Below are 15,470 nucleotides of genomic sequence, written 5' to 3' on the forward strand. Positions count from 1 at the left end.
ACTGGAGAGCATTCACTTCCATCTTTTTGTTGAGAGAGGTCACAAACATGTCAATGGTTCTTCTTCCTATGCAATTCCATATTTCTTGACATATTAAAAGAATGCAGAGACCATTTGTTTGGAAGAAAATGTAGTTTCCCTGCTTAACTAACCTGGTACAATGAACAACTTTCCTGGAGTAAACTAAGAAGATTTATTCCCCTTATCATTATCCAAGATACGATAACTACTGTCTGGAACAGGGATTCTGACCTGGTCCCCTTTGTTTCTGAATTTAAGCCAGTGCTGTTGTGTTGTCTAAATAAACCGCTCTGCCCTTCCCATCATCAGAGATTTCTGAGCCTGAAGGGTCTTAAGCACCATCAAGGATTCCCAGCAATCGATATGTCATGTTGATTCTTCCTTCGGCCAACTCCCTGACAGATGAAGAAAATCCAAAGTTGCACCCCAAACTTCTTGGGAAGCATCCACATAAAGAGATATGTCTAAAAACCTTACTTCCAAATACATACCTTGAACACAAAATATAGAATACTTTGAGAGGGAACCAAAGGTGGGAACCAAAAGAGACTTCTTCATACTGACCTGAACTCATAACTTTTTCAATAATCTGAATAATTAAATTACTGAACCAGAATCTTTCTAAAGCCCGCATTCAAAATTGTCCAATTCTCCAGCTCTACTTTAATATAACTCTGACCCCTAAGCCAATTTGAGATGAGAGCGACCATCTTGGTGAATACCTGATAGGTACTGAGACTGAAACATGGGCAAGTGAATTGGTAAACTTTTGACCTGTACATAATCTGAAGGAGTTTCCTCACTGCTCCCAGGACTGTTATAGGAAACACCACGGAAAAGTTGATGTGTATACAGGTCCACAGCTTACAAACATTTGACTTACAAACATTCGGAGATATAGATCCAAATCTAACCGAAAATAACAACGATCAGATAGAGAAATACTGTAATAAAGGGATTTTGACGAAGGAAAAATCTATTTCTGGGCGAGAGACCTGTGCCGCCCAGTGAAATACTCCTAGAGCACTTATTTCTAAGGAATATAACTGCTATATATTACCAGAGAAAAAAAAAGCATAGGAATGCCAGGTTGAACCCAGCTCGCTCACCTATATAAGGTGTCGGTATAAAATACTGGGGCGTGATAATTCACAACCAGAGGTCTCGCACTATTTAGATATCTCCTCTTCAAAATCCCCGCCACAGCGAGGTGCCGTTCAACACTACTACCACTAACCCAACCCACGCCAGTGACGTCACTCCTTTATAGCACTTGTTGTTATTAAGTCCATGTTTTTTTTTTTCTCGTGTTTATCCTTGGATTTATCATTATTTTATAATCGATGGCCGATTCCCATGATACCCCATCGAAGTTAAGTACTTTATCCATGTATGTTAGCGAGATTGGGCAGTGTCACCTCTGTTTTTATTAATGGAGAAGTGTTTTTATATGAACGGCGTCCCCGTTCTTACCGTTCTTGGTTCGGCTCAGGTCTCTCGCCCAGAAATAGATTTTTCCTTCGTCAAAATCCCTTTTCTGGGCTCCGACCTGTGCCGCGCAGTGAAATAGTACCAGAGAAATGGTCCCAAAACTTGGAACAATACCTGAGGAAGTAACAAAATCCAAAATAACAGGTAAGAGGATAGCAAGACATAGTTGATTAAGGTTCACTATGTTCAGGAGGAATCACATTCCCTGCTGCCACTGTAGCAAATATAAGGCTTCCAGAGGTTTTAAGCAGTGGCGTTTAAATACTGTTGGAGACTTCCGGCCTGTATATTTAGTAAGTCCAGTGAAGTTCATAGTAATTAACTGAGGTAGCTACAGCTCATATATCATGGACGTAAGGGAGTGATGTGGGAATGATTCTAGGTAGCCCGTTAATGAAATGCAGAATCTTCTGTCTGAGTCCTTTCAGGATGATGGTTCTTCACCTTCTCTAATGGGTAAGGGCCCCGAGGACTGAACGGGAGATATGTTTAAGTAGGCTTCCAGAGTGTTTACTGGACATAAAGATGGGTCCTGCGGAAGTGGGACAATCTTCCAGGGGAACCGTCTGTCCTGGGGGTCCTCATTTTCGCTAAAAATCTTTTGTCAGGGGAAAGGAGTACTTCCCCTGACGAGAGAAAATTCAATATGACCTGGATCTCTAGACAAGGCTGAAAGTTCTGATATTCTGGCGCCAGAAGTCAGGTTCATTAAGAACAAGGATTTCCTAACCAATGGAATATAATGGCAAGTCTCGTTAAGAGTGTCTGAAGCCAACTTAATTACTTCATTCAGAAACCAGGAAACTGAGCTATGGTGAGTTGATGGTTTCAATCTGGCGCAGGTTCTCGGGATGGATGAGAAGTATGAATCTGTAAGGGCAATATTAAAGCCAATTGTAAAACCTTCAAGGGTGACTTAATTTGTGGTAATAGTACAAGTCTCGAAGTCTGATTCAAATAAAATTCTGAAAAAGGTTACTGTCAGATTCATAGTCATTGTCTCAACCTTTGAGTCCCTTAAAAACTGGCAAGTTTCATAACAGCCGAATCATACTGTCGAAGGGTGGATCCCCTCTTATCTGATTCTAAAAATAACGTATTTGAGGATCAATATCTGCACCTCTTGAGCTGCAAATTACATAAAGTCCAGAAAGGTAGGGCATTCTGAATTTGAGGAAGCTAACACACAGCGAGTTGTACTGCTTGTGTTTGTATTGGATTGGGGATCTGTCGAGGTGGAGAACCAGTTCCACCAGAAGGGGAAACCCGTTGTGCTTGGGCCAGATGGGGACTACTAGAGCAACTTGGCCTTTGAAAGTCCTGAGCTTGTCTAACACTTTCATCGACAGATTTATTGGTGGGAATAGGTAAATTCTCTCCTAAGTGTTCCAGACTAATGATAGTGCGCCTGTGGCGTAAGCCCGAGGATCCGGGCTGGGAGCTACGTAGCACTCTAGTTGTAGTTGGACTTTGTTGCAAACAGATCTATCTGGAGATCCAGAACCTGAGAAAGAATCCAACTGAAGGACATTGGGTCTAGTGACCACTCCGACTCCAGCGGAGTTGTCCTCGAAAGTGCGTCCGCCACTATCTACTGTATCTAGAAGAAACCTGATATGTTGGTTTTTGGCTGGAGCCGGTTGCTTAAGGTCAAAAATACCGCCATGGCTTCTAAAACATTGATATGAAGTTGGCGGAATATTGTCGACCATAGTCCCAGGACTTTCGTGTACTGAGAGTATCCCCCCCCCCCCCGCCTGTTAGGGAGGCGTCTGTGTAAATGACGAGCTTGGGGGTGGATATTGTAAGGAAACTGATTTGCCAGATTTTGACCTTTGTCCATGGTTGAAGTCTTTTCTTCAGAATTGGTTGGAGTCGAGCCCATTGTCTCGATATTACTCGGTTTCCTGGAGCACCATACTCGGCTTATATCTTTCAGTCTGGCCTTCAGTAGTATATCTGTTACTGAGGCAAACTGGAGGGCACCCAGGATTCTCTCTTACAAATATATAAAAATAATTAATGAATTAAAAGCGAAATCACGTAAGTAAGGTTAGGCATTCAGAAATAATATGGCGAGAGAGGGACTCGTGCGAGTGGTAAGGGAGGAGCATGACGCCATCAGCAGATGGAAAGCAGGGGTACCAACCTAGTTACTGAAGCGGTAGATCGAACAGTAAAAACAACAAAATACGCGAGTCCCACTCGAACCAAATGTAAAACTAGGTGGAGCGTACGAAATAAAACTAAAATGTTTAATAATAATAAGTGAGATGGTCGTCTTCCTAGAACTAGCGAAACAATCTCAAAGGTGACGCAATCCACCAACATGCACGAATGCAGGCATACCAACATAACCTACTCCTTGATGAAACGCTAACACTGATATCATAGGATAACATAAAATTAATGCTAGATGAAAGCATAAAGACGGTGTACTATATAAATGTAAGGAAAAAACTCCTAAAAGTTCGAACAAATATTAATGACTGACGAACTAACGAGAAAAAGGGCAGAGCCGAACCAAGAACGGTAAGAACGGGGACGCCGTTCATATAAAAACACTTCTCCATTAATAAAAACAGAGGTGACACTGCCCAATCTCGCTAACATACATGGATAAAGTACTTAACTTCGATGGGGTATCATGGGAATCGGCCATCGATTATAAAATAATGATAAATCCAAGGATAAACACGAGAAAAAAAAAAACATGGACTTAATAACAACAAGTGCTATAAAGGAGTGACGTCACTGGCGTGGGTTGGGTTAGTGGTAGTAGTGTTGAACGGCACCTCGCTGTGGCGGGGATTTTGAAGAGGAGATATCTAAATAGTGCGAGACCTCTGGTTGTGAATTATCACGCCCCAGTATTTTATACCGACACCTTATATAGGTGAGCGAGCTGGGTTCAACCTGGCATTCCTATGCTTTTTTTTTCTCTGGTAATATATAGCAGTTATATTCCTTAGAAATAAGTGCTCTAGGAGTATTTCACTGCGCGGCACAGGTCGGAGCCCAGAAAAATAATATCATATCCTTAAATACAGTAAGCAAAAGGAAATTTGTAATAACCAGATAATTTATTTAAATATGAAACCCACTATTTATTGACTTTTGTAGCACGAAATATTAGGCATGGGATTCAGATTAGGCCAACCCTAGACCAAAATGTAACCAAATTCGACTTAAAGACAGTTTCTTGGAACCTATTAAGTTTGTAAGTTGAAGACCTCCTGTTCTTCTTTAGTTAAAACACCAAAATATGGCCTCCACACCCCCTTGGGTACTAGCAATACCCTGTCCTAAAATACACCTGAGCAGGACTGCATGTGGTTTCTCTATAGACAGTTCCACACACTCTAAAAATTTGAAGAATAATTATTAGCAAGAACAGGTAAGAATGGCAACACTGAGAGTATGTCCGTAATGCTCACCGGCTGAGGTTAAAGTGGATACTCAGTGTGTTAGCAGGGGCCGGGACTTTACCGCCACCCAACAGTAACTACAGACACCTTGTTATACATCATATTCCTATTAAAGAATGAGGGTTTGTATTTGAAAAAATAGAAGTAATTTAATCAAATTTCTGTACATCAGATACTGCTCCAAACACAAAGGACAATTGTTCACTACATTTAACAATGAAATTCACAAAAACTACAGTCTCCAGAGACTCTCTAAAAAAGTTTTATCTAGACAGGTTAATTAATCTAAAATATGATTAAGCTCTGGATGATTTCCAAAGTTTTCTGTCATAAGAGTTAAAATAACCTCTACAATAGACTCAGCATAAGAAAAAACTTCAACTATACTCTATTTTTTGGGCAAGATACATTTAATTAGTCAATAAACTTGAAAACCCAGATTTTGAGGACTTCCTTTGCTCACATTAATAATGGAATCAAGATAAATAGCTTCTTTTGGAGCAAAAACAAGGTAATCTGATGCTATCATAAGAAATTCTAACGACTGTATTTTGACCACTGTATTTCATGACTGGTCGAACAGAAATCCTTTAAGTTTATACAGTTTGCTTACTTATCAAACTAGGATTGTAAATATCAATGTGATTGTACTTCAGAACTAAATAGGAAAAATACATGATCTTGTGGGTATACATACCATTTAATAGATTGACTAATGCATGTAGTATCCCTGTTTCAACAATAAGCTCTGCTGCAGACTGATCACTCGCAATTGTACCTAGTAATACTACTACTTCTAGTGCCAGATCATCTTCTACTGCATCTGTAAGAAAAATATATTAAGTATTTTACACAAAAATAATCATACTAGCTTATATTGTGATGTGTAACATCAATCAGCAATAGTTATTAACAAAGTTTAAACAGACCAGTCAGCCAAGTTTGCATGGGCACTTACTTCATCGAACGAGCTGATATGATATCCAGACTACCATCTCAGCAAATTAGGTTTAAGGGGTTGCCTGGTACATACATACATACATATACCAAAGGCACTTCCCCCAATTTTGGGGGGTAGCCGACAACAACAAGAAACAAAACAAAAAAGGGGACCTCTACTCTCTACATTCCTCCAGCCTAACCAGGGACTCAGCCGAGTTCAGCTGGTACTGCTAGGGTGCCACAGCCCAACCTCCCACATTTCCACCACAGATGAAGCTTCATACTGCTGAGTCCCCTACTGCTGCTACCTCCGCGGTCATCTAAGGCACCGGAGGAAGCAGCAGGGCCTACCGGAACTGCGTCACAATTGCTCGCCATTCATTCCTATTTCTAGCACGCTCTCTTGCCTCTCTCACATCTATCCTCCTATCACCCAGAGCTTTCTTCACACCATCCATCCACCCAAACCTTGGCCTTCCTCTTGTACTTCTCCCATCAACTCTTGCATTCATCACCTTCTTTAGCAGACTGCCATTTTTCATTCTCTCAACATGGCCAAACCACCTCAACATATTCATATCCACTCTAGCCGCTAACTCATTTCTTACACCCGTTCTCACCCTCACCACTTCGTTCCTAACCCTATCTACTCGAGATACACCAGCCATACTCCTCAGACACTTCATCTCAAACACATTCAATTTCTGTCTCTCCATCACTTTCATTCCCCACAACTCCGATCCATACATCACAGTTGGTACAATCACTTTCTCATATAGAACTCTCTTTACATTCATGCCCAACCCTCTATTTTTTACTACTCCCTTAACTGCCCCCAACACTTTGCAACCTTCATTCACTCTCTGACGTACATCTGCTTCCACTCCACCATTTGCTGCAACAACAGACCCCAAGTACTTAAACTGATCCACCTCCTCAAGTAACTCTCCATTCAACATGACATTCAACCTCGCACCACCTTCCCTTCTCGTACATCTCATAACCTTACTCTTACCCACATTAACTCTCAACTTCCTTCTCTCACACACCCTTCCAAATTCTGTCACTAGTCGGTCAAGCTTCTCTTCTGTGTCTGCTACCAGTACAGTATCATCCGCAAACAACAGCTGATTTACCTCCCATTCATGATCATTCTCGCCTACCAGTTTTAATCCTCGTCCAAGCACTCGAGCCTTCACCTCTCTCACCACTCCATCAACATACAAGTTACACAACCACGGCGACATCACACATCCCTGTCTCAGCCCCACTCTCACCGGAAACCAATCGCTCACTTCATTTCCTATTCTAACACATGCTTTACTACCTTTGTAGAAACTTTTCACTGCATGCAACAACCTTCCACCAACTCCATATAACCTCATCACATTCCACATTGCTTCCCTATCAACTCTATCATATGCTTTCTCCAGATCCATAAACGCAACATACACCTCCTTACCTTTTGCTAAATATTTCTCGCATATCTGCCTAACTGTAAAAATCTGATTCATACAACCCCTACCTCTTCTAAAACCACCCTGTACTTCCAAGATTGCATTCTCTGTTTTATCCTTAATCCTATTAATCAGCACTCTACCATACACTTTTCCAACTACACTCAACAAACTAATACCTCTTGAATTACAACACTCATGCACATCTCCCTTACCCTTATATAGTGGTACAATACATGCACAGACCCAATCTACTTGTACCATTGACAACACAAAACACACATTAAACAATCTCACCAACCATTCAAGTACAGTCACACCCCCTTCCTTCAACATCTCAGCTTTCACACCCTCCATACCAGATGCTTTTCCTACTCTCGTTTCATCTAGTGCTCTCCTCACTTCCTCTGTTGTAATCTCTCTCTCATTCTCATCTCCCATCACTGGCACCTCAACACCTGGAACAGCAATTATATCTGCCTCCCTATCATCCTCAACATTCAGCAAACTTTCAAAATATTCCGCCCACCTTTTCCTTGCCTCCTCTCCTTTTAACAACCTTCCATTTCCATCTTTCACTGTCTCTTCAATTCTTGCGCCGGCCTTCCTTACTCTCTTCACTTCTTTCCAAAACTTCTTCTTATTCTCTTCATATGACTGACCCAGTCCCTGACCCCACCTCAGGTCAGCTGCCCTCTTTGCCTCACGTACCTTGCGCTTTACTTCCACCTTTTGCTCTCTATATTTTTCATACTTCTCTATACTATTACTCTGCAGCCATTCTTCAAAAGCCCTCTTTTTCTCTTCCACTTTTACCTTCACTCCTTCATTCCACCATTCACTGCCCTTCCTCATGCTGCCTCCAACAACCTTCTTGCCACATACATCACTTGCAATCCCAACAAAATTTTCTTTTGCTAACTTCCACTCCTCCTCTAAATTACCAGTTTCTCTTACTCTCACCTCGTCATATGCCATTTTCAACCTTTCCTGATATTTACTTTTTACCCCCGGTTTTATTAGCTCTTCAACCCTCACTAGCTCCCTTTTACATCCACCTACTCTATTCCCCCACTCTTTTGCTACAACTAATTTTCCTTCCACCAAAAAATGATCAGACATACCATTAGCCATACCCCTAAACACGTGCACGTCTTTCAATCTTCCAAACATTCTTTTAGTTATCAACACATAATCCATCAATGCCCTTTCTACTACTCTTCCATTTGCCACTCTTACCCATGTATACTTATTTTTATCTTTCTTTTTAAAAAAGCTAGCACTTATTACCATCTCTTGTTCAACACACATATCTACCAGTCTCTCACCACTCTCATTTTCACCTGGTACGCCATACTTCCCAATTACACCTTCTACCTCTCCAGCGCCCACTCTAGCATTTAAGTCACCCATAACAACTACATAATTCCTTCTACCCAGTCCTTCTACACACCTAGTTAAGTCATTCCAGAACTCATTCCGCTCTTCTTCACTTTTCTCACTACCTGGTCCATACGCACTGACAAACGCCCAACATTCCCTACCCAACCTAACCCTTACCCATATTAACCTAGATGATATCTCCTTCCATTCCACTACTTTACCTGTCATCCATTCACTCAGCAATAAAGCCACACCATCTCTCGCTCTTCCCCTTTCAATCCCAGACACTCTACCAGACATTTCACCAAACATCACTTCACCCTTTCCTTTCATCTTTGTCTCACACAAGGCCAATACATCCATCCTTCTACTTCTAAACATACTTCCAATCTCACATCTTTTACTCTCTATCGTACTACATCCACGCACATTCAAACACCCCAAAACTAGAGTGCGGGGAGCAGTCACTCTCCCCCCAGCTCCATCTCTTTGTTGCTGTCTCACAGGATTTTTTATACAGGAGAGGGGGTTCCCAGCCCCCTCGTCCCGTCCCTTTTAGTCGCCTCTTACGACACGCAGGGATAACGTTGGCGCTATTCTAATTGTTTTATGCCCCCGCGGCCACAGGGGGCCTGGTACTTAGAGGTATTTACTTTAGTGAGAGGATAGATATAATAACAAGCCAGGCTACCATCTGGGGCATCTGCCTTGCAAATTTTAGGTTTCTAAAGAATTAGCAAGAGCTTTACAACAGAAGTGTCTAAAGTAAATAAAGAATTTGAGGTGCTACAAGAGGATCTCAAATCTAGGATATGCTGTGTACCATCAAAACTCTTTAGTGAACAATGCACTAGAACCCTTAGCTACTACTTGAGACGTTAGGCTAGGGTTCGAAACAGGCCAGATTAGGCCTGAAACATTATCCTGAATCCAAAACTTAAATGGCCTACCGAGCTTCCACAAACGAAGATAATGATGTTAAATTCTTATCAAGCATATGACTTATCATAAGTAATTCAATAGGCTGGATTGGCATTTAGTTTAGTCATTCTCTCTATAAACAAGTAGCCTAGCCTTCTGTGAAATTCCCCTAACTAAAATTAAACTTCTGTTATCCTTTGAACTTTAATCAGATCATGAAACATACTTCCTAAATAAAATGAGGTCTTTGCACTCGTCACATGATTTCTAAATCAAAAAAATTGTCTCTGGCATGAGACACAAAGAGAACACAGATCATGATCACCCAAAAATAGTTCTTATGTACAACAGTGCAGCAATTGCTGATAAATTTGGAGAAACTATCTTAAACCAACTAAAATAGCAACTAAAACAGAAAAGAAATCTGACATCTGCAGCTGCAGAAAACACATCTTTTTGCTTTATTGTTGACTATCACACTGAAAAGCAATACAACATTCACAGCATGTTATTAGACACTGGTCTTATCACTTTACTGAGATCATTTAACGTTTTTGGAAGGAAAGAAAATGGGAAATCTCTTCCTTCATTTTAAGGAGTAACATTGACATTCCAAACTTCCACAGATAAATGCATTCTGAACATCAGGGTAAGCTTATACCGAGATGTGTAACATCAACTAAAAATAACTATCAATACAACAGTTTAAACAGACCAGTGAGTCAAGTTTGCATACTCTCAAAGGGATATCAACTGAATTTTTATTTGACGCTGGTATTGGAGTCAAATGAAAAATGATATTTTAATTATAAAATAAATTTTTGAATATACTTACCCAGTGAATATATAATAGCTGCAACTCTGTTGCTCGACAGACACATACAGTAAAAACTCGCCAGCGATCGCTATACAGGTTGCGGGTGTGCCCACCAGCGCCAACTGTTGGCCAGATACCACTCTCGATGTAAACAAAGACTCAATTTCTTCTCATCCCACTGCGTCTCTATTGGGGAGGAAGGGAGGGTCGTTTAATTTATATATTCACCGGGTAAGTATATTCAAAAATTTATTTTATAATTAAAATATCATTTTTAAATATTTAACTTAGCCGGTGAATATATAATAGCTGATTCACACCCAAGGAGGTGGGTAGAGACCAGAGTTAAATATGTTTACATTGTATAAGCTAAGAGTTTTTTATTTCATTTTGACAGTTATCAATATAACAAAACCAAAATAAATAGGTACCTGGTAAGGAAGTCGACTTAGACGATTACTCTGCCTTGTAAGTCTGTCTTCCTTACGGAGCCCAGCGATCCTCTTAGGATGCTGACAGACCCCTAGGAGCTGAAGTATCAAGGGCTGCAACCCATACAACAGGACCTCATCAAACCCCTAATCTGGGCGCTCTCAAGAAATGACTTTGACCACCCGCCAAATCAACCAGGATGCGAAAGGCTTCTTAGCCTTCCGGACAACCCATAAAAACAACATTAAAAACATTTCAAGAGACAGATTAAAAGGATATGGAATTAGGGAATTGTAGTGGTTGAGCCCTCACCCACTACTGCACTCGCTGCTACGAATGGTCCCAGTGTGTAGCAGTTCTCGTAAAGAGACTGGACATCTTTCAAGTAAAATGACGCGAACACTGACTTGCTTCTCCAATAGGTTGCGTCCATGATACTTTGCAGAGATCTATTTTGCTTAAAGGCCACGGAAGTTGCTACAGCTCTAACCTCGTGCGTCTTAACCTTAAGCAAAGATCGGTCTTCCTCACTTAAGTGTGAATGAGCTTCTCGTATTAACAATCTGATAAAATATGACAAAGCATTCTTTGACATAGGCAAGGATGGTTTCTTAACCGAACACCATAACGCTTCAGATTGGCCTCGTAAAGGTTGAGTACGAGCTAAGTAGAACTTAAGAGCTCTAACAGGGCATAAGACTCTTTCTAGTTCATTGCCTACGATCTCCGATAAGCTAGGAATATCGAAAGATTTAGGCCAAGGACGAGAAGGTAGCTCATTTTTGGCTAGGAAACCAAGTTGCAGAGAACAAGTAGCTTTTTCTGACGAAAACCCGATGTTCTTGCTGAAGGCATGAATCTCACTGACTCTTTTAGCCGAGGCTAAGCATACCAGGAAAAGAGTCTTAAGAGTGAGATCTTTCAGGGAGGCTGACTGTAAAGGCTCAAACCTGTCTGACATGAGGAATCTTAGGACCACGTCTAAATTCCACCCAGGAGTAGCCAAACGACGCTCCTTAGTGGTCTCGAAAGACTTAAGGAGGTCTTGCAGATCTTTATTGTTGGAAAGATCTAAGCCTCTATGCCGGAAGACCGAGGCCAACATGCTTCTGTAGCCCTTGATAGTGGGAGCTGAAAGGCATCGTCCTTTTCTCAGGTATAAGAGAAAATCAGCTATTTGGGCTACAGAGGTACTGGTCGAGGATACGGAAACTGACTTGCACCAGTCTCGGAAGACTTCCCACTTCGATTGGTAGACTCTAATGGTAGACGCTCTCCTTGCTCTAGCAATCGCACTGGCTGCCTCCTTCGAAAAGCCTCTAGCTCTCGAGAGTCTTTCGATAGTCTGAAGGCAGTCAGACGAAGAGCGTGGAGGCTTTGGTGTACCTTCTTTACGTGTGGCTGACGTAGAAGGTCTACTCTTAGAGGAAGACTTCTGGGAACGTCTACTAACCATCGAAGTACCTCGGTGAACCATTCTCTCGCGGGCCAGAGGGGAGCAACTAACGTCAACCTTGTCCCTTCGTGAGAGGCGAATTTCTGCAGTACCTTGTTGACAATCTTGAATGGTGGGAATGCGTAAAGATCCAGATGTGACCAATCTAGGAGGAAGGCATCTATATGTATTGCTGCTGGGTCCGGGACTGGAGAGCAATAGATAGGAAGCCTCTTGGTCAGCGAGGTTGGAAAGAGATCTATGGTGGGTTGACCCCAAGTCGCCCAAAGTCTCTTGCACACATCCTTGTGGAGGGTCCATTCGGTTGGAATTACTTGACCTTTCCGACTGAGACAATCTGCTAGGACGTTCAAGTCGCCCTGGATGAACCTCGTTACTAGGGAGATGCCTCGATCTTTTGACCAGATGAGCAGGTCCCTTGCGATCTCGTACAACGTCAGTGAGTGGGTACCTCCCTGTTTGGAGATGTACGCCAAGGCCGTGGTGTTGTCCGAGTTTACTTCCACCACTTTGCCTCGACGGAGATACTCGAAGCTTCTCAAGGCCAGATGAACCGCCAAAAGCTCCTTGCTGTTGATATGCATGCTCCTCTGACTCGAGTTCCACAGACCTGAGCATTCCCGACCGTCCAGCGTCGCGCCCCAGCCCAAGTCCGATGCGTCCGAGAAGAGAACGTGGTTGGGTATCTGAACTGCCAGGGGAAGACCCTCTCGTAGGCTGATATTGTCCTTCCACCAAGTCAGACAAGACTTTATCTTTTCGGAAATCGGGATCGAGACCGCCTCTAGCGTCTTGTCCTTTTTCCAGTGAAAAGCCAGATGGAATTGAAGAGGACGGAGGTGAAGCCTTCCTAGTGAGACAAATTGCTCCAGGGATGACAGCGTCCCTACCAGACTCATCCACAGCCTGACTGAGCAGCGTTCTTTCTTCAGCATCTTCTGGATGGAGAGCAGGGCTTGATCTATTCTGGGGGCCGACGGAAAAGCCCGAAAAGCTTGACTGTGAATCTCCATCCCTAAATACAGAATAGTTTGGGATGGGACCAGCTGCGACTTTTCCAAATTGACTAGGAGTCCCAATTCCTTGGTCAGATCTAGAGTCCAATTGAGATCCTTCAGACAGCGACGACTGGAAGAGGCTCTGAGAAGCCAGTCGTCCAAATAAAGGGAGGCTCGGATGTCCGATAAGTGGAGGAATTTCGCCACATTCCTCATAAGCCTCGTAAACATGAGAGGAGCTGTGCTTAGGCCAAAGCACAGGGCCCGAAACTGGTACACCACTTCTTCGAAGACGAATCTCAGAAAAGGTTGGGAGTCTGAGTGAATGGGGATGTGGAAGTAGGCGTCCCTTAGGTCTAGAGAGACCATCCAGTCTTCCTTTCTGACCGCTGCTAGGACTGACTTTGTGGTCTCCATGGTAAACTTCGTCTTTGTGACAAAGACATTCAGAGCACTGACGTCTAGCACTGGTCTCCAACCTCCTGTCTTCTTTGATACTAGGAAGAGACGGTTCTAAAACCCCCGTGATTGAAGGTCCGAGACTTTGACCACCGCTCCCTTCTCTAGCAAAAGAGACACTTCCAGTTTCAGGGCTTGTCTCTTTTCTTCCTCTCTGTACCTGGGAGAGAGATCGATGGGGGACGTCGCTAGAGGGGGTTTGCGTACAAAAGGGATTTTGTACCCCTCTCTGAGCAACCTCACAGATTGTTGATCTGCGCCTCTCTTCTCCCAGGCTTGCCAGAAGTTCTTGAGTCTGGCACCTACTGCTGTCTGAAGTTGCGGGCAGTCAGACTCTGCCCTTAGAGGACTTGGATCCTTTCCTCTTTCCTCTCTTCCCTTCGGCACGAGCACCTCCCCTGCTAGAGGCTCTGCCACGAAAGGGCGGGATAAACCGAGACGTGGAGTATCTATCCTAGGTCTAGCAGACAATGAAGGCAAAGGGGGAGCTTTGCGAGCCGAGGACGCAACTAGATCGTGGGTGTCCTTCTGCACTAAAGACAAGGCAATTTCCTTGACCAAGACTTCAGGAAATAGGCACTTGGATAAGGGCGCAAAGAGTAGCTCAGATCTTTGGCATGGCGTCACTCCAGCAGACAAGAAAGAACATAGAGACTCTCGTTTCTTAAGGACTCCGGACGTGAATGAAGCGGCAAGTTCGTTGGACCCATCACGGACGGCCTTGTCCATGCAGGACATAATGAGTAAGGAAACATCCTTATCAGCAGAAGAGATTTTCCTACTCAGGGCTCCTAAACACCAGTCTAGGAAGTTAAAGACCTCGAACGCCCTAAATATACCTTTAAGAAGGTGGTCCAGGTCCGAGGGTGACCAACAAATCTTCGAGCGTCTCATGGCAAGGCGGTGGGGAGAGTCTACAAGACTTGAGAAGTCGCCCTGGGCAGAGGCAGGAACTCCCAAGCCGAGAACTTCTCCCGTGGCATACCAGACGCTCGATCTAGACGAGAGTTTAGAAGGGGGGAAGGCAAATGCTGTCTTCCCTAAACTCCTCTTGGTCTCTAACCAATCGCCTAACAGCCGTAACGCTCTCTTGGATGAGCGAGAGAGAACGAGTTTAGTAAAGGCAGGCATGGTAGTCGGAACGCCTAAGACAAACTCGGACGGCAGCGAACGAGGAGCCACAGAAATAAAGTGGTCAGGGAACAACTCCTTAAACACAGCCATGACTTTTCTAAAGTCCAAGGATGGTTGAACTGCCTTAGGCTCATCAAGTTCTGAAGGTTGATCCTCTTGTGGTTCAGCAACGTCCTCATCTGACAGTTCCTCATCCTATAACTGATGAGAAAACGGCAAAGGTGTGGGCAACGTTTGACTCGCCGAGTCCGGTCGCACTGGTGCATGCGTGACGGAGCCGGACGCAGCGTCATGGAACTGCTGAACAGTCTGGGAACTGTCAACAACCATAGGTGCGCGAGGACGCACAGCGTCCACCCGAGACTGTTTAGACCGTCTGGGTTGTGCAGTCAACACCATACCGGGTTGCGGAGGTTGACGCACCGCGTCAAAACAAGTCACCTCTGATAGTTGATGAACGTCCTGAACGTCACCAACCACCTCCGTGCGTTGCCTAACGTCAACGTGCGGCTGGAAACCCACACTGGGTCG

At 43.5% G+C, this 15,470-nt stretch overlaps 1 protein-coding gene across 6 annotated transcripts in view; it reads right to left on the reverse strand.

The window, feature by feature from the left end:
* Kap3 (kinesin associated protein 3) overlaps positions 1 to 15,470 on the reverse strand; it is a 146,583-nt gene that overhangs the window by 96,415 nt on the left and 34,698 nt on the right. For all 6 annotated transcript variants that reach the window (XR_011041518.1, XM_068360793.1, XM_068360792.1 and 3 more), the window contains exon 12: positions 5,638 to 5,763. Coding sequence is in view for 5 of the 6 variants with exons in the window: in XM_068360793.1 (XP_068216894.1) it covers positions 5,638 to 5,763 (126 nt within the window). In the remaining variant the exon portion in view is untranslated. The remainder of the gene's footprint in view (positions 1 to 5,637; positions 5,764 to 15,470) is intronic.

This window comes from Palaemon carinicauda, chromosome 37 (assembly GCF_036898095.1).
Source record: "Palaemon carinicauda isolate YSFRI2023 chromosome 37, ASM3689809v2, whole genome shotgun sequence".
Taxonomy (NCBI): Eukaryota; Metazoa; Arthropoda; class Malacostraca; order Decapoda; family Palaemonidae; genus Palaemon; species Palaemon carinicauda.